Below are 27,583 nucleotides of genomic sequence, written 5' to 3'. Positions count from 1 at the left end.
CAAACGTGGATTCAGTATGTTTCTGGGTTGTTCGCAAGTTAGGTGTAACAGATGGGTGCATTATAACGCTTAATCATACGAGTATGACGATTAATATTCTCTGATAGTAAAATGTGGATTTTTGCTTTTTATTTTTTAATAGGTAGGTTCTGGATTTTACTTTTGATTAGTCTTTAAAAAGAGCTATTCAAGAAAAGTGAAGAGCGATGGTGGTAAATTTTTCATTGTTTCTATCATTGACTTACGAATAAAGTGAACATACCACTCGATGCCTTTTTTTAAGTTCTTTACGAAAATAATAATCACAAATTCAAATTTAAGCCCTATTTGAGCTATTTTTTGGGTTTTTGGGAAATATTTCTTAGTTTTTGGGAAATATTTCTAGTTTAAGGGTATAAAAAAGGCTTAAAATAGCATAACCTTCCTCTTTCAGCTTTCATGCTTTCGATATTTTATCGAAAACGCAGTCAATAATATAAACAACGAAAAATTCACCGCGATGGTGGTATAAACCTACAATTGGGGCTATTTAGAAGGAAACATGTCGAAAAAACAATTGTTGCTTCATAATATGCATAAAAATTATAGTTGACATATTTTGAATGTGCTTCCACCATACTTTACCCCTCCCCCCCCCTTATGTGCAAATTTATAGCCAAAATTGCATATTTCTCATGTGCTTTTCCGTGTCTTGATTTTGTCAGTGGTGATTCAATTTACGGGCACACATGTTGAAACAAGAGTGACGAATGGAAAAATGAGACTGTCGGGGGGGGGGGGATCCGTCGCAGAAAAGCAGCCTGGTTATTTTGAAAGAGTATAAAGTAAGAAATCTGACAGAACTAGTTTTATTTTATTAGCATGTTTCCTTTAGATTTGGGCATGCAATAATTTGCGAATCAGCAAGTGATTCTACAATTGGCTTTTTAAATATTCCGAGTGGAATTTATTTAACGGGAAGAAAATACTCATGGGAATTTACTAAATATCAAATTACTTAAGCTAGATTAATTGTTTGAAATAGAACAATATATACAATCGAAGAAATCCTTAAAGTTTGAATGAGTTTTAATTCTGTAGGGTATCGGTTTAGGAGTTGACTAGTTCTAAAGGAAATATGCTAATAAAACAAAAACTGTAACTTTAAATTCCTTATTTTATGCTATTTATAAACACCATGGTAGCTTTTCTGACAATGCACCACCCTCCCCTTGGTGGTACTGGATATTGTCCTAGGAACAAATAAAGCTAAAAGAAAATGCTGAAGTTATTACTTTATAATCAGGATGTATTTATTAATCCAATTATAATTTTTCCTTCCATTTTTATCCACTTTTTTTATCATTTAAAATTATATATATTCTTTTGTTAATTCTACAATCAATCATAGGTGAAACTAGATATCACCTGGTTCGGAATTTAAAACCCGCTTTAAAAAAGAACTCAGGGTATGTTTCGAGATTCAGTTAACGGAGAAAGAAATATAAATTTAGGGCTATAAAGTACGGGACCATCAGTGGGGAAAGGATGCATTGTCAGAAAAACGACCATGATATTTCAAAAGAGTATAAAATAATGAGTCTAATCTTGCAATTTGTTACTACTACTTTTGTTAGTATGTTTTCTTTAGAAATGTTCAACAACTCAGCTGATCCCTTTTTAGTTTTGAAATAAAAAAAAAAAAGAAAATTTTTGAAGTTAGGTTCTATTCAGTAGAGAGCAAAAGAAAATATAGCCTTTACTGGATTTTAAGGACTGGCCCTTCTCATATTTCTGGAAGTCTGTTCATTTCAAGCTTTACTTGATTATTTATTTTAATTGTGTTTGTTTTAGCTTTCATTTTTTCATTCAGAGTAATTTCTGTTCTACTTGACTAATTAATTCCCTATAGTTCCTCTCATTTTAGATTTTGATACCTTTCAGTAACATTCTAGTCTATGCCCTCTTCTAAAGAAACAAAGGAGTAGTACCGTCTGATTCCCCAATTAGTAAAATTTCCAAATATAATGGTCACTATAGTTACTATGCACCTCACACCCCACTCTAATGGTGCCAGGAATAGGCTTAAACGATATAGCTTATTTTTCTGATGTTGGGCTTAATCTCCTGGAAAACTCCCCCGGGAGATTTCCTCCACGGAAATTTCCCCTTCTCAAAATCTCCCCCGGACTATCCCCTACCCCAGGGAAAATTCCCCCGCATATGAAACTTAGCAGCCAAAGAGAAAGAATAACAAATGAAAATAGTGAAAAAAAGGATTTGGAATATTCTACCAATATTCCAATATATACGCAGAATATCTGGTGTAGAATGTCTGATAATATTTATTTTCAATTTTTATTTTAATTCTTTTTTCATCTTTCTGTTGGTTGAATTATCGTAGCAGGATAATATAAAGCGTAACATTGGGGCTATATATATATATATATATATATATATATATATATATATATATATATATATATATATATATATATATATATATATATATATATATATATATATATATATATATATGGTTTTAACTACGTAAAACTTGCGAATATACAACATTCTTTGCTGTCCCATTGTCTTTGCATATAAATAGATTGTCAGGTTTACCGACTCTTGAACATGCAACATATAATGGTCCATGGGAAAACAATCTGTATTCAGATCTATACCTCATGATTCTAATGATTGCCCTTGAGCTTTGTTGATGGTGATTGCTAATCGACCATTCCCTGTCCCGGTGTCCCGGTCGTCATTTATATCCCCCTGTTTCCCCCGGTGTCCCCGTTGTAGTTGTGTCCCTGTGTCCCGGTCGTCATTTATATTCCCTGTGTCCCGGTCGTCATTTGTATCCCGGTGTCCCGGTCTGTATATACATTCGTTTTTTAGTTTTGTTTTTCTCCTTTATTTTTTTCCTTTTTTTTTCTTTTTTAGTTTATTTAGATTTTTAGATTTTTTAGTTTTTTTATTAGTTTTTAGTTTTTTTTCTTTTTAGTTTTTTTGTAGTTTTTACCTTCTTTTTAGTTTTGTTAGTTTTTTTTTTTACTTATGTCCTGGTCGTCATTTATACTCCCTGTGTCCCGGTGCTTTGTTGATTGCTAATCGAACATTCCTTTTGTCCTGGTCGCTTTCTCTTTGAGTGTCGTCATTTATTTTTTTCTTTTTTAGTTCTTTTAGTTTTTACCTTTTTTAGTTTTTTTTAGTTTTTTAGATGAAAATTTTTTTTAGTTTTTTCCTTTTTTTCTTTTTAGTTTTTTATTGGTTTTTACCTTTATTTTAGCTTATTTTTCAGTTTTTTCCTTTTTTTTAGTTTTTTTTATTTTTTATTTTTTTTTGGTTTTTTACCTTTTTTTAGTTTTTTTATTTTTTTTAAGTTTTTTAGCTTATTTACTTTTTTTATTAGTTTTTAGTTTTTTTTGTAGTTTTAGCCTTTTTTTAGTTTTTTCAGTTTTTTTTTTAGTTTTTTATTGGTTTTTACCTTTATTTTAGCTTATTTTTCAGTTTTTTCCTTTTTTTTAGTTTTTAGTTTTTTTAGTTTTTTACCTTTTTTTAGTTTTTTTAGTTTTTTTAGTTTTTTAGCTTTTTTATTTTTTTTTATTAGTTTTTAGTTTTTTTTGTAGTTTAGTTTTTTTTGTAGTTTTTGCCTTTTTTTAGTTTTTTTCTTTTTAGTTTTTTTTGTAGTTTTTACCTTCTTTTTAGTTTTGTTAGTTTTTTTTTACTTATGTCCTGGTCGTCATTTATACTCCCTGTGTCCCGGTGCTTTGTTGATTGCTAATCGAACATTCCTTTTGTCCTGGTCGCTTTCTCTTTGAGTGTCGTCATTTATTTTTTTCTTTTTTAGTTCTTTTAGATTTTACCTTTTTTAGTTTTTTTTAGTTTTTTAGATGAAAATTTTTTTTAGTTTTTTCCTTTTTTTCTTTTTAGTTTTTTATTGGTTTTTACCTTTATTTTAGCTTATTTTTCAGTTTTTTCCTTTTTTTTAGTTTTTTTTTTATTTTTTTATTTTTTATTTTTTTAGTTTTTTACCTTTTTTTAGTTTTTTTAGTTTTTTTAGTTTTTTAGCTTTTTTACTTTTTTTATTAGTTTTTATTTTTTTTTGTAGTTTTTGCCTTTTTTTTAGTTTTTTCAGTTTTTTTTTTAGTTTTTTATTGGTTTTTACCTTTATTTTAGCTTATTTTTCAGTTTTTTCCTTTTTTTTAGTTTTTTTTAGTTTTTAGTTTTTTACCTTTTTTTAGTTTTTTTAGTCTTTTAGCTTTTTTATTTTTTTTATTAGTTTTTAGTTTTTTTGTAGTTTTTGCCTTTTTTTAGTTTTTTTAGTTTTTTAGCTTTTTTATTAGTTTTTAGTTTTTTTTGTAGTTTTTGCCTTTTTTTAGTTTTTTTAGTTTTTTAGCTTTTTTATTTTTTTTATTAGTTTTTAGTTTTTTTTGTAGTTTTTGCCTTTTTTTTAGTTTTTTCAGTTTTGACGTCACCTGATCCAGTTTTTTCAGGTGACGTCACCTGATCCACAGATCCACAGATCCACACACAGACAACTTATTTTTATATATATAGACTAGCTGTTGGGGTGGCGCTTCGCGCCACCCCAACACCTAGTTGGTGGGGGCGCTTCGCGCCCCCCCCAAGCCCCCCCGCGCGCGTAAGTCGTTACGCGCCATAATAGTTACGCGCCATTGTAGTTGTGTCCCTATGTCCCACCTGTGAATATAGATAGATATATATATATATGGTTTTAACTACGTAAAACTTGCGAATATACAACATTCTTTGCTGTCCCATTGTCTTTGCATATAAATAGATTGTCAGGTTTACCGACTCTTGAACATGCAACATATAATGGTCCATGGGAAAACAATCTGTATTCAGATCTATACCTCATGATTCTAATGATTGCCCTTGAGCTTTGTTGATGGTGATTGCTAATCGACCATTCCCTGTCCCGGTGTCCCGGTCGTCATTTACATCCCCCTGTTTCCTCCGGTGTCCCCGTTGTAGTTGTGTCCCTGTGTCCCGGTCGTCATTTATATTCCCTGTGTCCCGGTCGTCATTTGTATCCCGGTGTCCCGGTCTGTATATACATTCGTTTTTTAGTTTTGTTTTTCTCCTTTATTTTTTTCCTTTTTTTTTCTTTTTTAGCTTATTTAGATTTTTAGATTTTTTAGTTTTTTTTATTAGTTTTTAGTTTTTTTTTCTTTTTAGTTTTTTTGTCCCGGTCGTCATTTATATCCCCCTGTTTCCCCCGGTGTCCCCGTTGTAGTTGTGTCCCTGTGTCCCGGTCGTCATTTATATTCCCTCTGTCCCGGTCGTCATTTGTATCCCGGTGTACCGGTCTGTATATACATTCGTTTTTTAGTTTTGTTTTTCTCCTTTATTTTTTTCCTTTTTTTTTCTTTTTTAGTTTATTTAGATTTTTAGATTTTTTAGTTTTTTTATTAGTTTTTAGTTTTTTTTTCTTTTTAGTTTTTTTGTAGTTTTTACCTTCTTTTTAGTTTTGTTAATTTTTTTTTTTACTTATGTCCTGGTCGTCATTTATACTCCCTATGTCCCGGTGCTTTGTTGATTGCTAATCGAACATTCCTTTTGTCCTGGTCGCTTTCTCTTTGAGTGTCGTCATTTATTTTTTTCTTTTTTAGTTCTTTTAGTTTTTACCTTTTTTAGTTTTTTTTAGTTTTTTAGATGAAAATTTTTTTTAGTTTTTTCCTTTTTTTCTTTTTAGTTTTTTATTGGTTTTTACCTTTATGTTAGCTTATTTTTCAGTTTTTTCCTTTTTTTATTAGTTTTTAGTTTTTTTGTAGTTTTTGCCTTTTTTTAGTTTTTTCAGTTTTTTTTTAGTTTTTTATTGGTTTTTACCTTTATTTTAGCTTATTTTTCAGTTTTTTCCTTTTTTTTATTTTTTTTTAGTTTTTAGTTTTTTTAGTTTTTTACCTTTTTTTAGTTTTTTTAGTTTTTTTAGTTTTTTAGCTTTTTTATTTTTTTTATTAGTTTTTAGTTTTTTTTTGTAGTTTTTGCCTTTTTTTTAGTTTTTTTAGTTTTTTAGCTTTTTTATTAGTTTTTAGTTTTTTTTGTAGTTTTTGCCTTTTTTTAGTTTGACAACTTATTTTTATATATATAGATAGTTTTTTTTTTTTACTTATGTCCTGGTCGTCATTTATACTCCCTGTGTCCCGGTGCTTTGTTGATTGCTAATCGAACATTCCTTTTGTCCTGGTCGCTTTCTCTTTGAGTGTCGTCATTTATTAGTTTTTTCCTTTTTTTCTTTTTAGTTTTTTATTGGTTTTTACCTTTATTTTAGCTTATTTTTCAGTTTTTTCCTTTTTTTTAGTTTTTTTTTATTTTTTATTTTTTTTAGTTTTTTACCTTTTTTTAGTTTTTTTAGTTTTTTTAGTTTTTTAGCTTTTTTACTTTTTTTATTAGTTTTTAGTTTTTTTTTGTAGTTTTTGCCTTTTTTTAGTTTTTTCAGTTTTTTTTTTAGTTTTTTATTGGTTTTTACCTTTATAGTTTTTTTAGTTTTTTAGCTTTTTTATTTTTTTTATTAGTTTTTAGTTTTTTTTGTAGTTTTTGCCTTTTTTTAGTTTTTTCAGTTTTGACGTCACCTAATCCAGTTTTTTCAGGTGACGTCACCTGATCCACACACAGATCCACACACAGACAACTTATTTTTATATATATAGATTACTAGGTACTCTTTTGTATGACCTGGCGATAAATATGACGATGTATCTTAACTAGTGAGGGCGGTCCAAATATGTCTTTTTGTTATACAAATGCCAGTCGATTGGAGGGAAAAAAGTACTAGCCCCTTTTTGGGACTAGAAAATTGATGCAACAAAACTTTTTCGTTTTTTCTCCATTAAGATCTACTTGATTTAGTTTACATGCCCTGTAAGTTCTAAGCCTATCTAAGACAAAAGAGATCTGGGCCCACTTTCTTCCATTACAAATAGATAAAGCCAAATTTAATTAATTTTTGCATTTGATTCCACTTGGTCGAGAGAATTGTGAATAAAATTTTAAAGCCAAACAGAGACACGTTCCAAGTCCTGGCCTATCAAAAAAAAAAGTTTTCGGTTTAATTTAGGAATCCATTTTGTGTGAAGCAGTTTTTCTTTATCCTTGATATTGAGGTCTCCTTGATCCAAATGCTTTCCAGTATACGTTTTGAGCTGTTGAACGACAAAAAAGTTGTTTGACCCTTTTCCTGTACCTATTTTCTGGGCTGATCGAAAGCCAAGGAAAAGCTTTTAATGTGTGAGTGTGCATACTTAAGTTCCTATTGCCCAAAAACGACAAATTTCCAACAAAATAAAAATTCCAAGAAGAATAAAGGTTTAAGTTTCAGTCAAATTAGGAAGAACAATCTTCATTCCCATTTTCAACAAGCCCTTGCTCTCAGTTTCAAACCTGTTTTGTGCATTAAAGTCCACTTGGGGAACGTTTTAAGGAAGTTTCAAGCCCATCAGACAGAAAAAACGTTTTTGGGCCTTTTATCGGCCTCCACTTGAAGGTACCTAGTACTCTTTTCCAACTTTTTCTGTTTTTATTGGGGTACTATTAGCCCAACGACTTTCAGACTTTAATTTCAAGCTGATCAGGAAAAAAGTTGTTGCCCGTTTTCGAACACCATGCTCGGTGGCCGGTTGTCTTAACCTAATCTTTTTGGTAAATTAGGATCCCCAAACAATTTTCAAACAAAGGTTTCAAACTGATCCGAGAAAAACTGGCTTATTTTAATGCTTCGGCCTAAGGAACGACCCCTGAAGGTTTCCAGCCAATCAGACAAAATAATTAGTTTGGCCTTTTTTCGAGCCCCTTTTTCAGACGACTTAGTATTTTTTTTTCCACCTTATTTTGCGCATTTGGGTAATCTTAGCTCAAGCATTTTAAAGATACAAGTTTTAATCATACAGAAAAACTTTCGGTACATTTTGGGGGGAGATGTCGTACTCCCAATCAGTTATTTCTTACTTTTTGGACAGCGTGGCTCCCTGTTATTTACATCTCCTGAGACATATTCACTGAATTTCCTTTGCACTAGGATTTACGGACGTAATTTCCCAATCATTTGGAAACAGAATACTTTTCTGTCTGTTTTGGACTTCCTAAAGCTTTCCCTGAGCCCTCACAAAAATTCAAGATTAAAAAACTACCCATTAAAGCTTCTTTTTCATTATTTTTTAAACACCTTTTTGTTAAGAAGTTAAAAATCAAATAAATCGAAATTGATACGGAAGGAAAGAAGAAATGACCATGATTGATTGTCTAATCCCGTGGTTCCTAACTTGGGACACCGGCCCCACTGGTGGGACATAGCAGTATTTTGGTGGGTCATGGGTGAGACGTGCACCCTTCGGCCAACTATGATTTGGAGCGTTAATTGTGATAAAAGATTTTTATCTAAGTGACGTCATATTCATATGCATTTGACTAGCAAAACATACCTGATAATATTGTAATGACGTATAATACTGACGATAATATTGTAATGATACCTGATATATTGTAATACCTGATAATATTGTATAATACGTGTAGTATTCAGACGAATTTTTGAAAGATACCAAATTAATGGTATTTTAAGCTTCCTTCAGGTGAATCCAGGTAAAATTTTGAATAAAAAAAAATAATTAAATATGACGAGGGGCATCTGGATTTTAGAAATTGGTAGGTGGGGCAGAACCCAAAATCCGTTGGGAACCACTGGTCTAATCGAGAGCGAAAGTAAAAGTTAAAATCAAATAAGAAAATGGTAAAATAAAAGTCCAGCAAGCTGTGTGACAATCTGATCGGGCCTCTTATTAATACATCCGTTAAAATATCACCAAAATTCACGAGCCTTTAAGAGGGTTATACACGCAATAGGATGATTTGTTCTCCACTCTCATCTAATTAATGTAACTCTAGAGATTACTCCTAAACTATTCTCCACTTTATATATTGATGACACAACTTAAGGCACATGGCAGGAAAATGAAATTGATATAATTGTAAACTTGACAACTCTTTTGCTTTCCAGGTTTATCAACTGTATGTCCTGATGACAGAGGTGAAGTTATTCATATAATTAAACCTCCACAAGAAAGCCAAAAACCTTCAGTAACTGACGATGCAATAAAGGTCGTTGAGCCACCGAAGTTCATTTCAAGAGAAAAGAGTCTGCGAGAATTCGATAACTTTGATGTTAAAGTTGGAGCTACTTTCAACTTTGGTGGAAATGTTCCTCCTAGAGAGGTTAAAGTTGCTGTGGGGAAGCCATTGAGCATAGCAGATGGGATGGTCATTAGAGATAACCTCAACTTTCAAGTTGAAGGCGCTTTTAAAGACACTCCACCGAGCGTTGCAATAGAAAGCCTGCAGTATGGATCTTCTAGCGAAGAGTTTTTACCTTTTTTCCCTCTTTCGACATTTTCGGAAAAACTAGAGACAAAGTTGGGAGAAAATGAAACGTTAGATTATTCTGAATACGAAAAATCGGCTAGCAATGACTCTAAGTCAATAAGTATATTTCCTTTGGGAGTGAAAGGAGGAGTTACCAAAGCAATACAGCTACCCATAAACAAGATTTCTGTAACTACTCTATCACCTGTTTCAAATTCTTCATCCCTAGAAAATTTTGATAAAAGGACAAAACCGAACAAGATATCGTCACCTCAAGACGCACATTTTCCAGTTATCCAACTACCACCTCTTAAACTAGTTGCACCACTTCCACAAACACCCTATCAGCATCCAAATAATGTCATTTCTAGAAGAACGGATAACTCACTGTCTTTCTCGCCTGATAATCCGTATGGTGTAAAGCATCAATTGGTATTCGTACCTGTGCCATTAGCACAAAATAGAAACGTCCCTGCAGCAGTGCCTATATCCTCATTTTTAGCTGAAGACAAAAGTGACAGTGATGACTCTTTTGCAATGGAAAACGTGAAGCAGACTTTAGCATCAGCCAAAGAAACAATCATGTCGGCAAAAGGTATGCTTTCAGGTGTTATGGCTAAAAGAGCAGGGTGGGTAAAAGAAAGGCTTTTTAGGGTAAAGGACTCATCAGAAGAAGATTTGAACGACCGAATGCTAAACGTGCCTCATATTCCTCTGCTTGGCTCAGATAATCATCCTTATGATTCTACTCGGGTAGTTTTAGTTTCCCAGAGTGAGCATATTCAGCAACCAGCAAAACAGTTTTTTAAAAGTCCTTCAGTAGCTACTCATTCAAAGCCCCAAAAATTTGTCGTTGTTCCATCATCTAAGAACAATGATTATATTTCCAGCACTACACGTGAAATAATACCATTAATTCGCGAAAAGTCAAGTACAGCAGTGAGCACTGGAAAACTTGTATCGACAGCCCTTGAAGCTCAAGTAGCTGAAAGTAGACTTGAAGCTGATCCATTTCAGAACAAAGATAATTTAAATCTAAAGCTGAAAGATCCCAACCAGACACGAGAACAAACAAAATTTAGAAATGTTAAACTTTTTCCATTTACTTATGAGGATGTTAAGAACCCGCTTTCGGATAAACGTACAAGGAAAATAAACAGTCTTTCTTCACCGAGCACTAATAGGGACAATCTACTTTTGGCTTCTTTGCAAACTGGTATTGTAAATACTTCGAAAAATGACCAATCAATCAGCTTGAAATATGATAATGAGCGAAGTAATAACACTGCTGACGCAGAGTATATCTCTGTTCCTAAATATTTTAGAACTGATGCTCCTAATATAGTAGAAGTACCAGCTCCTGATCTTTCCAATGTCGTACACAAGACTTCTGATGATTACGGATATGCAACAACGACAAGTCATCATGGGACATTTTACGAAACAACAATCAAAGGATCTTGGGTTCCAGTACCCTTGGATATCCAAGAAACCCAGCAAACAAATTACGAGACTGGTGCCAATAAAAGTGAGAACTACGCTACTGAAGCTGTTTTCAATATTGGGCAGTTAGCAAGGTCACCAACTGAAAGCATTGATTTCAGTGAAGAAGTCCATAACAGTGAATCAGGAGGTGAAAATAGTAACATTGATCTACACAGCCTGCGGCCAAGACAAGACATAGGAGAAATATGGACAGGTGAATCGCAGCATAATGAACAGAAATACTATTTAGAGAGAAATGATGGAATAGAAGTAGCTTCAGGACAAGAACACTTTGAAACATTTCCAAACTTCCCAACATTCATTTCACCAAAGGATGTGGGATTTCAAAATGGAGATTCCATGAGTCACAGCTCTTCATTGCAGAAACAAGAAAGTTTTCTGAATCTTCAACACCAAATTCTAGACCAAAGAGAAAAGCAGGACGAAATAAACTTTTTTTCGTCCCAAGAGTTCGATTACGTACTTAGTCACCTTGAGAAGTATCCCGAGATTGAAAATGAAGGATTAAATTTTGAGGTTTCAGACCTGGAATCTAGACCAACAAATGAGGTATCTGGAACTGGTTCAAGTAGCTTATTCGCAAGTGTGAAAACAGGACAGTCACTGTTGCAGCAATCACGAAATGCCAATAGTTCATTTTCCCTGTTTGACAAAGAACAGTACGAGCATCCAGATAAATTTGGTAGGAAAATAGATGAGAATGAATCGTCGAATAATCTTGCAACTGAGCCAACTACTAAACGAAACATAGTTGAAATAATGCCCATTTTTATACAAAATGGGTCGGTCCTTTCAGAATCAAAAATGAATTTGGATCCTGCTGTCTATGATACATATGACGATGAAAATGAAGCGACTAAAATGCACCGTTCTGGAGCTCCGTTTGAAAAGTTTGGTCTATCGGATAAGTATGGCTATGATGAATATAAAGAATCAGCGGATTATACAACAGTTCCACAAAACTCGGAACTAAAAGAAAGGAAGAGGAAAAAAGCATATTACCATGTTCATGAAAAACCATTAAAATATTCACCAAAAGGAGCTATGTACAGTATTATTCAAGGTAAGGGCAAATTACAATTGCACTATCAAAAATAAAAAGTTTGTCTAGAAATAAACGGTGAAAACATAGACGTTTGTTGAAGTATTTCAGGGTGAAATACTATGGCAGCACACGAAATGAGAGAACATTGATAGGACAATAGAAACAGTGTCAAATGTAAGCGGTCACATAATGTTGATGAAAAGCTAACGTCTAGGGGACGGAAAAAAATAAATAAGTTACAGGCTGATCAGCAAAAGGGACTGCATAAAACTTGGATAAATATGTCCTGTCCGATAACAAAAAAAAAAATAATCATCCCAATAGCAAACACAAAACATAAACATGATAAATTTTACACCCTAGAAGCATGTTATATTGCCAGTTCACAATTAAACATTCATAGCCTCCTAGAAGCACATATACTGGAGTTTTCTTTCAATCTTTTCGTGCAAAATGGCAATCCCTAAATTTCCAATTCCTTTTCAATGCCTTTGCGGTTTTAAAAGGTACATGGGAGAAAAGGGTTAAGGAGAGGATCAGTGGGCCTTTAATTACTTGAGCTTGAATCACCAAAGCTCTAGAATTTCCAATTTTTGATCTAATGGAACATTTTTAATTGTCTACGAGTATACCTTCTACAGGAAATGGTGGAACAAAACAGAGGAAACGCATCGTTCTTCACAATGAGCAAGTCCCGCTACAGAGTTGACTATAATGGACAAAGGCTGGGGATTATCCTTTCTCTCTTTCTCTTTTTCTCTCTCTCTTTCTTTCTCCCTCTCCCTCCCTCTCTCTCTCTCTCTCAATCTTTCTCCCCCTCTCTTGCTTTTTCTCTCCGTCTCTCTTACTTCCTCTCTTTCTCAATTTCTCTCTCTCTCTCTTACTTTCTCCCTCTCCCTTTCTCCTCTTGTCTCTCAATTTCTCTCTTTTTCCTCTGTCCTGCTTTCTCTTCATTGCACCATCGTGTTTTCTTGATGTATAATGTGTATAATCTAGAAAAAAAAAAGATTCCGACGGTCTTTTGACAATGATTTAGTTGCCATTTACCTACTTTAGCTAAAATATTATTTATATAATGGTTTAGAAATCAGCATAATCGATTCCAATTGTCGAAAGTATCAGCTAAATTAAATAATGGGAACTCAAGGTTTTGGGAAGTCAATGAAAAAAAAAGCATCAAGAAAATTTAAGATGATTGACAAAAATTCAAGAGAAAAATGAATATAATATAATAAAACAAAATGATGTACAGTTTATAACATCCGTAGGAAATGACGTTATATTAAACCGGGTGCAATTAATGCAGCATTAACTATATTAATACAATTAACGAGTACTATTTGAGTTTTTTATTCTCTAGGGCACTCAAAAGTTCACATTTTTGGTTCCAATGCCCTTTATGACAAAAAACAACAAATTTTGGATGACATTAAACACCATCCTGATGATGGAGCTGAAGCCGACAATTTTAAACCTGAACATATGGATGAATTTTATAGTGACAAGATGGATGCTGACTCATTCGAGACTGCCGCAAACAGGTAAACAGTATTACGTTCTTATAGTCATATATGAGTCAGTAATAAAATAAAATGAATTGTCCAAGCAAAGAGCAATCAAAACTTTAAGAATGAACCAAACAGTTCGTGGTAACGAACTATAGTAAGGAGTGACCCGGCTCAATAGTAACCGAAACTCTAAAAAATGGAATTTTGATACCAATAGTTACATCAAAAGAATTGCATTTTAATCCTGATGTTAAATATGTAAGTTTCATCAAGATCAGTTATACCCATCAAAAGTTACGAGCCTGACAAAATTTGCCTCATTTTAGAAAATAGGGGAAAACACCCCCTAAAAGTCATACAATCTTAACGAAAATCACACCATCAGATTCAGCGTACCAGTAAACCGTATTGTAGAAGTTTCAAGCTCCTATCTAAAAAAATGTGGAATTTCGCATTTTTTGCCAGAAGACAGATCACGGATGAGTGTTTATTTGATTTTGTGTTTGTTTTTTGTTTGTTTTTTTGTTTTGTTTTTTTCCCCAGGGGTGATCGTATCGACTGAGTGGTCCTAGAATGTCGTGAGAGGGCTCATTCTAATGGAAATTAAAAGTTCTAGTTCCCTTTTTAAGTGACCGAAAAAATTGGAGGGCACCTAGGCCCACTCCCACGCTAATTTTCCCCCAAAAGTCACCGGATCAAAATTCTGAGATAGCCATTTTATTCACCATAGTCGAAAAACCTAATAACTATGTCTTTAGGGACGACTTACTCCCCCGCAGTCCCCGTGGGAGGGGCTACAAGTTACAAACTCTGACCTGTGTTTACATAATAGTAATGGTTACTGGGAAGTGTACAGATGTTTCAGGGGGATTTTTTTGGTTTAGGGGGGGGAGAGTTGAGGGGGGGAGGTTACGTGGGAAGATTTTTCCATGGAGAAACTTCTCATGGGGAAGAGAATTTCGATGAAGGGGGCGCAGGATTTTCTAGCATTATTTAAAAAAAAACAATGAAAAAATAAATATGAAAAGTTTTTTCTACTGAAAGTAAGGAGCATCATTAAAACTTCAAACGAACAAAAATTATTACGCATATGAGGGGTTTACCTCCTTGTTATACTTCACTCTTTACGCTAAAGTATTTTTAGTAGTTTCAACTATTTATTCTACGGCATTTGTGACTCAGAGGTCATTCTTAAAGAATTGGGACAAAATTTAAGCTTTAGTGTAAAGAGCGAGGCATCGACGAGGGTTGAACCCCCTCATATACGCATTAAAAATATACGAATATAGAAGTTCGTTACGTAAGTTAATTCGTAAGTTACGTATATTTTTTAAAATGAAAACGTTTGTAAACAATTAAAAGTTCTAGTTCCTTTTTTAAGTAATAAAAAAATTGGAGGGCAACTAGGCCTCCTCCCTCGCTCCTTTTTTCTCAAAATCTTCCGATTAATTGCAATTAATTAATATGCCAATTTCGTTTTCATTATTTATGTGCGGAGAGCCAAGATCAATACATGCATTAATTCAAAAACGTCCAGAAATTAAATAAAAAAAAAGTTTTTTTAAATGAAAGTAAGGAGCAACATTAAAACTTAAAACGAACAGAAATTACTCCGTATATGAAAGGGGATTTTCCTCTTCAACGCCCCGCTCTTTACGCTAAAGTTTCTTACTGTTTTAAAAATAGAGTTAAGAGAAAGAGTCAAACTTTAGCGTAAAGAGCAGGGCGTTGAGGAGGAAAATCACCTTTTTATTCCAAACTCCACTGTGTATTTAGTGTTTGTTGCAAGTCCTACTAGACTTAGCAGAGAGTCTGGGGGAGGAGGAGGATGATGGCAGTCCTTCTCGAATATGTGTCAACGTTTGCTCCATTTAAGTTTTAATCAATCTTGTCTTATTTTAATCTCTAAGCACTTTTTCTCCGAGATCAAAAGAAATATATATATATATTCAATTGTAGATATAAACGTATATCTTATTTAAGAGATGAAAATAGACAAGCAAAAGACCTGTAACCTATACTACGAGGCTAAGCAAGTATGCTTGGAGAGAGGAACATCCCCCATGTATTTTGACATCTTGCTGCACGATAGTCTTAAACTAGGCACAAAACTTCAGTTTAAGCTTCACTTCAAACTAGGCATTCATTCAGTGAACACATCGTGTATGCTGAGAGGATTACATGTCAAAGCACCAGTTTCTGGTTATATTGACTTTGTGCATTATCTGATTCAATCATAAGTGGAATAAGCTTTGCTTGGCAGATAGTAGTGAACAAGTTAATATTTTGACTGATATTTGACAGCTTGTATAATACGGACTTTGCTAGTTAAAATTTGGATAAAATAGAAGATGAGTGGGACGTCGGATTGCGGTAGACTAAAGTTTGTGGGGGTGCCTATAGAAAATTAAGTACCTTTCTGTGTTAAAACAATTCTATAACAGGAAAGGAATAATGGCAGAGAATCAAGCTCAGAAATTCTCAGATATACTAGCTAAAATTAACGAAGTGAGCTTGAATATAAAAAAGATCGACCCAATAGCTCAACAGGTATCACCGATCAGTGTGGATCTGGGAAGATGGTCTCAGCGAATGGACAAATCAATGAATGAATTTAAGCAGCAAAGCGCTATAATTCAGTCCGAAGTGGATAGCCTTGATAGAAAACTCGAGCTAACAAAATCAAAGTTACAGCAGCTTGAAGCTGATGCTAAGCGCTGTAACCTCATGATGATTATACCTGTTTCGAAGCAATTACAACTTTGATTCTATTAGAAGAGGTCGGTTACTTTTTGATGATTTGATTTCGGCTTTTAACAGCATTATCGCAAACACACAAATGCATCCTAGTCATTTTAGAGGTGCATTTAGCCTAAAAATGATCCCGCAGTATTCCCCCTTTCTTAATAAAATTTGGTACTGTATCTGGCAGAGACTTCATATTCATATTCAAAACATTTATTTGTGTCTGCACAAACTATCAGTTAGCCCGCAGTATACAGAACGAGAAATGCTGGCACGAAGCCCCCCAAAAAAATCGAGATGGATAAAATGAAAAACGATGATCAATCAGAAGTGAGGCTGCGCGGTTTGAAATTGATTACTAGAAATAAATGCTATCGTAATTGCTTCGAAACAGGTAGAACTGAAGAATTAAAGAACCGCGAGACTGTTGGAAGGGGAAAAAGAAGTAATGGGCAACAGCAAGGAGGTAATTTAGAAAGTGGAATGGCAAATAATTTAGCTAGAGAGAGAAGTGCTTCCCAAGTGTCTCAGCAGAGCGCTAATTCGCAGCCGTCGTTTAGTAGTGCGCATAGCACTTTCGACAGTAGGAATGCTATCCGCCACAGGGCGCAAAAACTCTATGCCGGCTGCTTCCAGTCAGGCCTCTAAAACGTCGAATCTGGAAGTTATTAGTCCTCATGACCCGACATATGATAGAAGAAGGAACACTAGACCCTTTTTCGCGACCGTACAAACTCGTTTAGAAATGAAAGGCAAGATTTTAAACCAAGAAATTTGGGATTTAATCAAAGAGAAAACAATGGAAAAGGAAACTGGAACTAGGAATTAGCGGACCATGGCGGGAAAAAATTGCGGAAGACAAAATCCATAGTTTATTGAGGTTAAGTAGTTGCAAGTGGGACTTGATATCAGTGGTTGAGACTTGGTGAAGTGAGACTTGGAAAGTCCTATATTTATAGAAGAATACCTATATTTTGGTGTCCTCATGTGAAAATCAAGAAACGGAAGAACGTATGGAGGTGTTGCTTTTTTATTATAAATTTTTTTTTGCGGAGAGTAAATTGTCAAACCTGAAAAGTGCGTCATGTAATCTTGTGTGGATTAGAGTTTGTTTTTCAAAAGTAAATATTATCTTTTGTGCTGTATATATTCCACCAGAGTCCAGTTCATTTTCGGAAGAGGATACTTGGACAATTCTTGAGAGGGAAAAAATTTGTCTTTTCAAAACAGTATCCTGCCGATTGTTTTTACTTTCTATGAGATTTCAGTGCTTATGTTGGATCGACATGAGAGATGCTCTGGTCTGTTCATGACTACATGTATTTACCAACGGGAAGAAATTGTATGATTTTGATATGGCTCCTCCGCAGAGGGCGAATAGGGATCACCTCCACAAGAATAATAATTGGGGAAAGAAGTTTTTGGAGTTTGTAATAATAATAAGTTGGTAACTTTGAATGGGAGAATAAGAATGGATAAGGGTAAGGGAGAATTTACTTGCTATAGTGGGAGGTCTCCAAGTGCGATTGATTTTGTTATGGTGGATTTGTCTCTTTGGCCTTCATGTGTTGATTAGAGACTCTGGCGCTGGTGGGAGTCTGATCATATGGCAATTAGAGCCAAGATAGAATTAAATTTAGAGAAAAAAGGTGGAGACAAAAAGAAAAAGGAAGTAGGACACTGTGTAAGATTAGGGCAGTAGAAAATAGGAAAGAAGAAGAGTCTATAGATATGAAGAATCCGCCTTATGTGTCTCCTAAGGTGGAAAAGTGATTTTAGGAGAAAACAATGTAAGAAAATGAGCGAGAAAGCTTGGTGAGAAGCCTGAGATTGGCGAAAGATGGGGAAGTTAAGGTTCTATAGGCCTATTGAGCCAAGTAGTATATTCAGTAGGAGAAAGGGTTGTAAATGGGAGAGAGAGGTCTGAGGAGAGTTGATTTTTTTACAGCGATTGTTGAGCTTTGAGAAATATACTGAATAGTTTAATCATATTAGTAAAAGGGTATAGAGGGAAGGAAGAGTTTGATAAGTATTTTGAGGAATATAAGATTGAGAGGAGAGAGTATAAAAGGTTTATAAAGGCGAAAAAGAGGTCATTTCAATATGAAAAGAGTAAATAAAATCAGAGAAGCAGTTAGGGGCAGCGATATTAGAGAATTTTGGAAGTTAGTGAAAAGATCGTTAGGGTGTAAAAATAAAGAAAGGAGGATTCCACCAGCTGAAAGCTGGCCAGATTATTTATAGGAAACGGAGAGTTCCTATGTTAGGAACATAGTAGGAATAGAAAGCCAGCGGCCAGATAGACCTTTTAAAAAAGAAGATTAAGAGCTTTTTCAGCGTGTAAACCAATATGAGGTATAGAAATCTCTAAAAATTATGAGAGGTTGATCATTATCTGGAACAGATGGAACACCGGCAATGATTTGGAAGTGGACACGGATTTGGGCAATACCAAGGACAGCGATATTTTTTTTCAAAGTTGATAGAGGTTCCCCAATGGCCGGAACATTGGATTACGTCAATAGTGGTGCCCCTCTTAAAAAATGGAAAACCAGAAGAACATGACAATTATAGGCTTGTAAAATTGGGGAACACATTAAGTCAGCTATTCTCTAAGATTTTGTGTAGAAGGCTTGATAAATGGTTGGAAAGAGAAAAAAACTGGCGGAGGTTCAATCAGGATTAAGAGAAAATTTTAGTACAATCGATCAGATATTTATTTTACATAGTCTAATTAGAAAACATACTAGGAAACAGGGATTTGAGCTTTTTGCAGCGTTTCTAGACCTTAGAGGGGCGTTTGATGGAGTTGATAGGGAATTATTGATAAAAAATCATTAGAAATAGTGCAGCCGAGAGCATTTGCAGTGATTAAAATGTATTTGGTGGTGAGGGTAGTTGTGAGGGTTGGTAGACGTATATCAAGTATAGTACAAAGGAGGATAGGAGTGAAACAAGAAAGCACTTTGTCTCCTAGGCTATTCTCTCTGTATATTAATGATATAAAGGAGAAAAAGGGACCAAGTGTCAAGTTGCTTATGGCTAATATGATTTGATTACTCTTCGTAGATAACATTGTGCTACTAGCGGATAATTAGGAAAATCTTCAAAAACTCCTAGACTTAGCTTCAGAGGATTTTAAGAAAAAACGGTTAGCTTTGTATATAGATAAGTCGATAGTTATGGTGTTTAGGACTAAATTGGAGGGCTAAGGGAAATTTGAGGGCTAAGATTTAGCTATAGAGGGGAGGAAATAAAAATAGTTGAATAATTTAATTATTTAGGAATTAAGTTAATGGGTGATAGAAAATGGAAGAGACATATAGGCAATGTGTTAATTAAAGGGAATGGGCAACTGGGAATGTTCCTTAGAAGTAGCATTAAAGAATTAACCCCAAATGATATTAAGCTGCAGAAGCAAGTTTTAAGGGAAGGTTGATTTCAGTAGTAAATTATGGATCAGAATCGTGGGGGTGCGAGAAAGGAATGGGGTTAGAAAGGATTCAGCTTAGGTACTTTAAGAGACTGTTAGGCTTAAATGATAGGTTTAATAGTCTAGCAGTAAGAGGAGATTTAGGCCTAGATACCGTTAGGAATAAGAGACTAGTAAAAATGCTTAAGTTTTGGGAAAGGATAACATCATTGCCTGAGGATAGGTTAGTTAAGGTAGCATACAGAGAAATGATATAGGATAATAGGAAAGATTCATGGTCAAATCAAAGAAGAAACATTTTGAATAGTTGTAGGATGTCACGAATTTGGAAACAGCGGGTAGGCATAAGAGGAGAAGTAGGATCCGAGGCAAAAGAGGTAAAGATCGTACTACAAGAGCAGGTATATATATAATATATATATATATATATATATATATATATATATATATATATATATATATATATATATATATATATATATATATATATATATATATATATATATATATATATATATATATATAATGAGATATTGCCATTTAAAGCTTGGTGAAGATAAATATCCTGGTATCCTTTCCATCCTCTACTTCCATGAACTTTCTTGGTTGTACTCATCACATCCCTCCCCCACCTCTCCAACTTTTGTACTGGAAAGAATTTCAGGTAGGCTGCACTTGTGAGTGTTTAATCTTTTGTGTTGCAGAGGAAAATATTGTCTACAATATAAGGAGTCTTGTCACCTCCCCGCATCTCTATTGTAGACGTAGCCCTAAACTTTGCCGAGAACGATGGGGTAATAGAGATTAATTTCTATTCCCCTCCGAAAAAATCAAAATTCTATATCTATATGACGGCTCATCGGGAGTTAGAAGTTTTGGCATAAAAACACACTATTTAATGCTTCAAGCACATTTCCTCCATCCACACAAACATTCACAGATCTTCCTCCATTATAAACGACTGTCGTAATTTTATCAAGCCATTAATGAATTTAAACCAAGCTTTAAAACAAATGTCCATATCAACCATTTATTTTGCAGCGACTACGTGCATGTTTAGGGACGAATTTGTCGACACGGGACGTAACTACCTCAGAATCTGGAAAGCTCGATATATAGTTTTTCGATAATTTTAAATTGATTGGGGATGTCAGAATATTTACTCAATGGCATTTCAGTACCGTTTGGGCCAAAATTATTTTCTGCGCCAAAAAAAATGCAGAAAACGCCACTTGTAACGCGATATTTTTTGCTGCTCAAAAATTACACTATAACTTTTAATTTTCAATTTAATTACGTTTATCCAGAAATTATTAGGCCATTGTTTCCATACGATCAACCCTGAAAAAAAATCACAAACGAACGAACAAACAAATAAAAACGCGATTACGATCATACTTCTCGGAAAAATATTTACACAATCTCCCATGAAGATCACTAGCCTCTCTGACGGTGGTTTTCCCCTTTTTCGAAGATCAGACCAATATTCTCAGGCTCGTTTGGTTGGTAACTTTAAAATTTGTGAATTTGTCACATTTTGAATTACAGTGGAAATCCAGTTCTTTTTATGCATCTACTGTTATCAAAACTCCATTTTTTTTAGTGGCGGTTACTATCAGAACCTTGGTCAGTCTTGGTAGCTTCTTGGTCACACTTCGTTACAATGAACTTTTTGATTGTTTATAATAACCATTTACTTTATATGGAATGAATATGCTAATGCACCTTGGTCAGCCTCGGTAGCTCCTTGGTCACACTTCGTTACAATGAACTGTTTGATTGTTTATAATAACCATTTACTTTATATGAAATGGATATGTTAATGCGCATTTGTGTCACATTATGACCTCAGAAACGTGGAAGGGACAAATTGAGCTGTTTAAACAAACTAAACGAAATGAGCCCCTTCATGGGTAAAATCATAGCAAAATAACCCGCAAACTTTAATATAAAGTGAAGAGGTTCAACACAGTGGTAGCCACCTTCATAAATAAGATGATTTGTGTTTGTTTCAAGCATAAATCTTTGTTATTACTTGAAAGCAACGTCATTCATGTTTGAATTCTGTTCGTTTATCATATAGTATTCAATATTAACCTATGTATAATGGGGTTGCCATCCTTCTTCAATCCAGCTCTTTGCACTTCAATTGAACTTTTGCATAATAATGCTTTGGGGACGAAATGGTTCATTTCAATGTATTTTTTGCATTAACATGATTACCTAGATCTCGTGGCTGCAAACCTACTCAACCTCTTACTCTTTACACTAGATGTCAAGTTTCTATCATAATAGTTCGATAAAAAAAAAAAAAAAAAAAAAAAAAAAAAAAAAAAAAAAAAAAAAAAAAAAAAAAAAAAAAAACACAAACAAGATTTTACCACAAGATTTTACCTCATAAATATAAGATGTACTACGAATTAGGAAGATCTAAAGCCCCTCAGAGCCCTTATTTCACGCTTAATACAAACATATTTCTTTCAATAAAAAGAGGCTATGGGGTGAGCTCCTTTGGGGAATTAAATAAAAAACAAGTTTTTTTAAATGAAAGTAAGGAGCAACATTAAAACTTGAAACGAACAGAAATTACTCCGTATATGAAAGGGGCTTTTCCTCCTCAACGCCTCGCTCTTTACGCTAAAGTTTGACTCTTTCTCTTAACTCTATTTTTAAAACAGTAAGAAACTAAGGATCTGAGAAAAACCGATTTGTCTGTCTACATTCAGTTATAATTAGCGTAGTCTCTTTGAGAGATTAAATAAAAAAAAACTATTTTTTTTTAGCTGAAAGTAAGGAGCGACATTAAAACTTAAAACGAACAGAAATTACTCCGTATATAAAATGGTTTGTTCCCTCCGCAATGCCTCGCTCTTTACGCTAAAGCTTTTAATTGTTTTAAAAAGCAGAATTGTGGCAAAGATTCAAGTTTTTAATTGTTTTAAAAAGTAGAATTTTGACAAAGAATCAAACTTTAGCGTAAAGAGCGAGGGATTGCGGAGGGGACAAACCATTTTATATACGGAGTAATTTCTGTTCGTTTTAAATTTTAATGTCGCTCCTTACTTTCAGCTAAAAAAATTAGTTTTTTTTATTTAATTTCTGAACGTTTTTGAATTAATGCATGTTTGGTTTTGGCTCTCCGCACATAAATTATTAAAATGAAATTTGTATATTAATTCTTTTTTTGGCTAAATGCCTTTCTCTTAGTTTTGATCAGACGATTTTGAGAAATAAGGGGTGGAGAAGGAGGCCTAGTTGCCCTCCAATTTTTCGGTTGCTTAAAAAGGCAACTAGAACTTTTAATTTTTAGCGAACGTTTTTATTAGTAAAAATTATACGTAACTTATAAATTAGCAACTTACGTAACAAACTTTCATAATCTTATATTTTTATTATGTATACAAGGGGGTTTGTATCCTCGTTAATACCTCGCTCTTTACACTAAATCTTAAGTTTTGTCCCAATTCTTTAAGAATGACCCCTGAATCAGAAAGGCCGTAGAATAAATAGTTGAAATTACTAAAAATATTTTAGCATAAAGAGCGAGGTATTTATCTCCTCCTAAATACCTCGCTCTTTATGCTAAAGTATTTTTAGAACCCCTCATATGCGTTATAATCTCTGTTTGTTTTAAGTTTCAATGCTACTCCTTCCTTTCATTTGAAAAAACGTTTTCATGTTTATTTTTCATTGTTTTCTTATAGTAATGCTAGAAAATCACCCGCCCTTTTCCTTGAAATTTTCTTCCCCCATGACAAATTCCTCCAAGGAAAGATCCTCCAACATAGCCCCCTCCCCTCAGCCCCACCCCCGCAAACAAAATAAAATCCCCCTGAAAACGTCTGTACACTTCCCAATAACCATTACTATATGTAAACACTGGTCAAAGTTTGTAACTTGCAGCCCCTCTCCCAGGGATTGTGGGGGAGTAAATCATCCCCAAATACATAGTTATTGTGGTTTTCGACTATGCTGAACAAAATGGCAATCTCAAAATTTTGATCCGTTGACATTGGGAAAAAATGAGCGTGGGAGGGGGCCTAGATGCCCTCCAATTTTTTTGGTCACTTAAAAAGGGCACTAGAACTTTTCATTTCCGTTAGAATGAGCCCTCTTGCGACATTCTAAGACCACTTGGTCGATACGATGACCCCTGAGGAAAAAAAACAAACAAATAAACACGCACCCGTGATTTGTCTTCTGGTAAAAAATACAAAATTCCACATTTTTGTAGATAGGAGCTTGAAACTTCTACAGTAGGGTTCTCTGATACGCTGAATCTGATGGTGTGATTTTCGTTAAGATTATATGACTTTTAGGGGGTGTTTCCCCCTATTTTCTTAATTAAGGCAAATTTTCTCAGGCTCGTAACTTTTGATGGGTAAGACTAAACTTGATGAAACTTATATATTTAAAATCGGCATTAAAATGCGATTCTTTTGGTGTAGCTATTGATATCAAAATTCAATTTTTTTGAGTTTTGGTTACTATTGAGCCGGGTCGCTCCTTACTACAGTTCGTTACCACGAACTGTTTGAAACTACAATACATGTACATTTTTATTTAATATTTAATAAGTAGAGGTGATTAGGCTAGATTAGGTGTTTAACATAATGCATTCTGGGCGGCCTGCTTTCCATAATTATCTCTTGTAGTTTCCATAATTTGTTTCTAAAGTGTTATATATTCGTCATTGTTTGGTTTATTTCATTAAATATAACCTAACTTAACTTCTTGGGTAGAATCGAGATATTTAGCAAGTACCAGAATTTAAAGTTTTAATCTTGAATAATGTTAATAATGTTCATATTAAAGCATAGCTTAGATTTATGGCAGCGTTTGTCTTAAGTTAAAGCAATCAGGTAAGTTGCACATCTACAGCTTCATAGTGATCTATCCCTTTCGCTCATTTTCTGCTGATTTTTAATACCCGTTCCTTTCAAAGTAGGCACCCGCTAAGCGCAAAACTAGCCATGGCCCTCAATTTTTTTATTTAAAAGTCCACCAATATGATTTCAATTCAAAAATTAACGGACTTGTTGCATGTATCTCAACTTAACTAAAAAATGTAGCTCCGGGTTTTTTTCTAGTTTTTTTTTAAGTCGCACATAGTTGTGGAGGTTTCCACTTAACCAATTCAAATATTCAATTTTTTTGTGTTCTTGGTACTTTAAATATCTGCTCAAATGAGCCCTTCAATGATAACCGCTGGTAGTGACTCAACTTCACTAAAAAATACCAGCTCCGGGGTTTTTCCTAGTTTTTTTTTTTTTTGTAAGTCGCACATAGTTGTTTAAGCTTCCACTTAAGGCCGTGATAAAGTGAACTGATGGAACTCGAAAATCCTGTGTTAAAATCGATAATTTATATTTAAAAAGTAATCAAGTATTCATTGGCGGAAGATACCGCTTTTAATATCAGGCCGTAGCTTCTTGAAGATGCTACAAAATGTTTCCTAGGATTTTGCTCTGTTTCCTCTAATTGCTTAGGAATTTTAGAAAATGTCTCACTCTTTTTCACAAGTATACTCTATGAAGGATATTGCTTTTAGAAAAAAAATCGGTACTATCATGAACCTGCAAGATGATTGCAACCATTTTTCGATGTATTGTCCTAGCAGTCCCATAGAATATTTTCAGCTACCTGAAATTTTTACAAGTTTTTTGTCAGGAAGAATCGTTTCAGATCGTCGACAACACCCCTAGAGACCAGATAGACAAGCTGGTATAATGAACCTGCTATTTCCGCCAATGAATAAGTGCTATTTGAAGGGTTTTTGAAAATCGACGGTCTCTAGAGAATTGAGAGACAGAAGGCTACCCTAACTTTGATTTTGAACCTCGATGTTTTCAATTTCACTTAATCACGGCCAAGTTGCACATAGTTGTTTAAGCTTCCACTTAACCAATTTAAAAATTCAATTTTTTTTGTTTGCTCTTGGTACTTTAAATGTCTGCTCAAATGAGCCCTTCCATGATCAATCGCTGGTTTGGTATGATTACCGGCGAAGGAGAGGAGTAAGTTCTATAGAATAGGAAATTCTGCACTTTTATAGATAGAGAAAAAGAATTTGGTGTTTTAACGCCACTGCGGTTTTCCACCACCCAGGAAATCTTGCATCATCAAGAGGATTAGTTGGATCAGAATAGACAGGTTAGGTTAGTTTATGTCTATATCTATGTCTATGTCTATGTTTTTGTCTATATCTATGTTTATGTCTATGTCTATATCTGTTCTTATATCTATGTCTATTCTAACCTACCTGAATTAAAAGGTGGCGAAAAACCGCGGTGGCGTTAAAACACTGCTACCGAGAAAAACCCTCAACTACAAGGCTTTCTTAGATGTCGAGTTTGACGTTGATATTTCGACTGAAATTACCCCTAATTCTGCGGTGTATTCCCCTCTTTTCTTATGGTAGTTAGTTTCCCAATTATGTTAATAAGTTCTGGTCGGTAAGAAAGGCCTTCGTGTTTCAGTGGCAGACGCAAGCTTTTGGGAAGGAGGGAGTGGTTAAGATTTATTTTGCTTGACTGATTCGTAGCTAGAGTTTAGTCAGGTTGGGATTTATAATCTGTAGTTCGAACTTGAAAAACTCATTTGTGGAATTTTGGCAACATTGATGGCATTTTCTATTTTTTCTTTACTATTTCTATTTGTTTTATTTTTTCTATAAATACTATTGAAAACCGCACGAAAATAAACTTTCCCCAAAGGGAGGATTCGTAAACTTTTCCTTTCTTCTAGAGACACTTCGGCGCAACATACACTGCCATTTCATGGTGGAGCCCGTCCCGTTTTCTTCACAATTAGAAACCAGAGATACAGTGATGAAGATGAAAGTATAGCTGATAGTGTTGCTGTTAGTGACCCTTTTCAGTATTTACAACATTTACAGAACATTGGGGACGGAGCTAGATTAATTAACAAAAGGAAATTAAGATAAGCTAATTATGTAAAATGTCTAAAGTGAACTTTGAACTTCTGGGTGATATTTGTCGTTATTTGACCTCTGCACCTAAGAAAGTAAAGCTGCTACTAATGAGATAATGTATCTTTAAACTGCGACATCCGTTGTAGTCCAAAATGCATGCTCCATTTTCTGATAATTTCGCATAGGATTCAAGTTACAAAGTTTCCAATTAGCTTGTACATGACACATTTTTAATTGAAGGCTTTTAAAATAGCCATCATGTTCAATATATTTTTTCATCACTAATTCTTTTTTAAATATTTTTGTGTGTGTGTGTTTCTTGTTCTTTTTTTGTTTAGTTATGATGCTCTGTATCAAAACAAAATATCGCATTAATTTTTGCTCCTCAAAACACAATTCTGGATACACAAAAGTGAATTTAGCCTAATATAACTTTATTACTGGTGTCGAATCGAATCGCTACCAATTATAGTTATATAAACACCAAAGACGGGCTCTTATTTAATTTTGTTACTGCTGTTTACTAATTGCACTCTTGTGTTATGATTGTTAGGCCTTACGAATAATACTTTCTTGTGTTTGATATATATGTTGACAACTTTATAAGTAAAATCAAATCAATGTTATACCGAATCGTTTAGTTCTCTTTTTCAATCAGATTTTAATATGTACTTGAAGGACTGTAGTACGATAGCTAGTATACCAATTAAAAGCTCTAATTTAAGCCACCATCTGTTCATTTAAATATGATACAATTCAAATAAACAATAATAAAGTTCAATTTCAGAATTTACCGCAAAAAGGTTCCCCATCCGTTATTACAAGCCCATTAAATTAATTTGATAATATTGTGAGATAAAACTGAAAGAAAGAGCAAGAATGTTTAAACAAATTGAGTGTTACTCTGATTATTGAAGAGGCAAATTTCTATCTCGTTAAGTATTTTTAGTTTTCGTTATTTGTGTTGTTTTAATTTTAATATAATTTTTTACTGTACAATATTATATTAGGCTATTATTTATTACCAATAATAAATTATTTCACGATTA

The 27,583-nt window shown here is 33.9% G+C and overlaps 1 protein-coding gene across 1 annotated transcript; it reads left to right on the top strand.

The window, feature by feature from the left end:
• Window positions 1-27,583, top strand: LOC136029106 (uncharacterized). Its single transcript, XM_065707172.1, has 4 exons — window positions 1-142; window positions 9,002-11,932; window positions 13,275-13,455; window positions 26,348-27,583. The coding sequence occupies exons 1-4, from the start codon at window positions 112-114 to the stop codon at window positions 26,544-26,546; spliced, it is 3,342 nt and encodes a 1,113-aa protein (XP_065563244.1). The 5' UTR covers window positions 1-111; the 3' UTR covers window positions 26,547-27,583.

The sequence above is a fragment of the Artemia franciscana genome, chromosome 7 (assembly GCF_032884065.1).
Source record: "Artemia franciscana chromosome 7, ASM3288406v1, whole genome shotgun sequence".
NCBI classification, from domain to species: domain Eukaryota; kingdom Metazoa; phylum Arthropoda; class Branchiopoda; order Anostraca; family Artemiidae; genus Artemia; species Artemia franciscana.
The sequence above is the reverse complement of the archived record's forward strand: the minus strand, read 5'-3'. Positions and strand labels throughout refer to the sequence as shown.

Excerpts from the sequence above, each read along its gene's own strand:
- LOC136029106 (XM_065707172.1), top strand. The coding sequence starts at position 112 with ATGTGGATTTTTGCTTTTTATTTTTTAATAG. Across the intron at positions 143-9,001 it reads TGCTTTTTATTTTTTAATAG|GTTTATCAACTGTATGTCCT; the intron begins GTAGGTTCTGGA and ends TTTGCTTTCCAG. Across the intron at positions 11,933-13,274 it reads TATGTACAGTATTATTCAAG|GGCACTCAAAAGTTCACATT; the intron begins GTAAGGGCAAAT and ends TTTATTCTCTAG.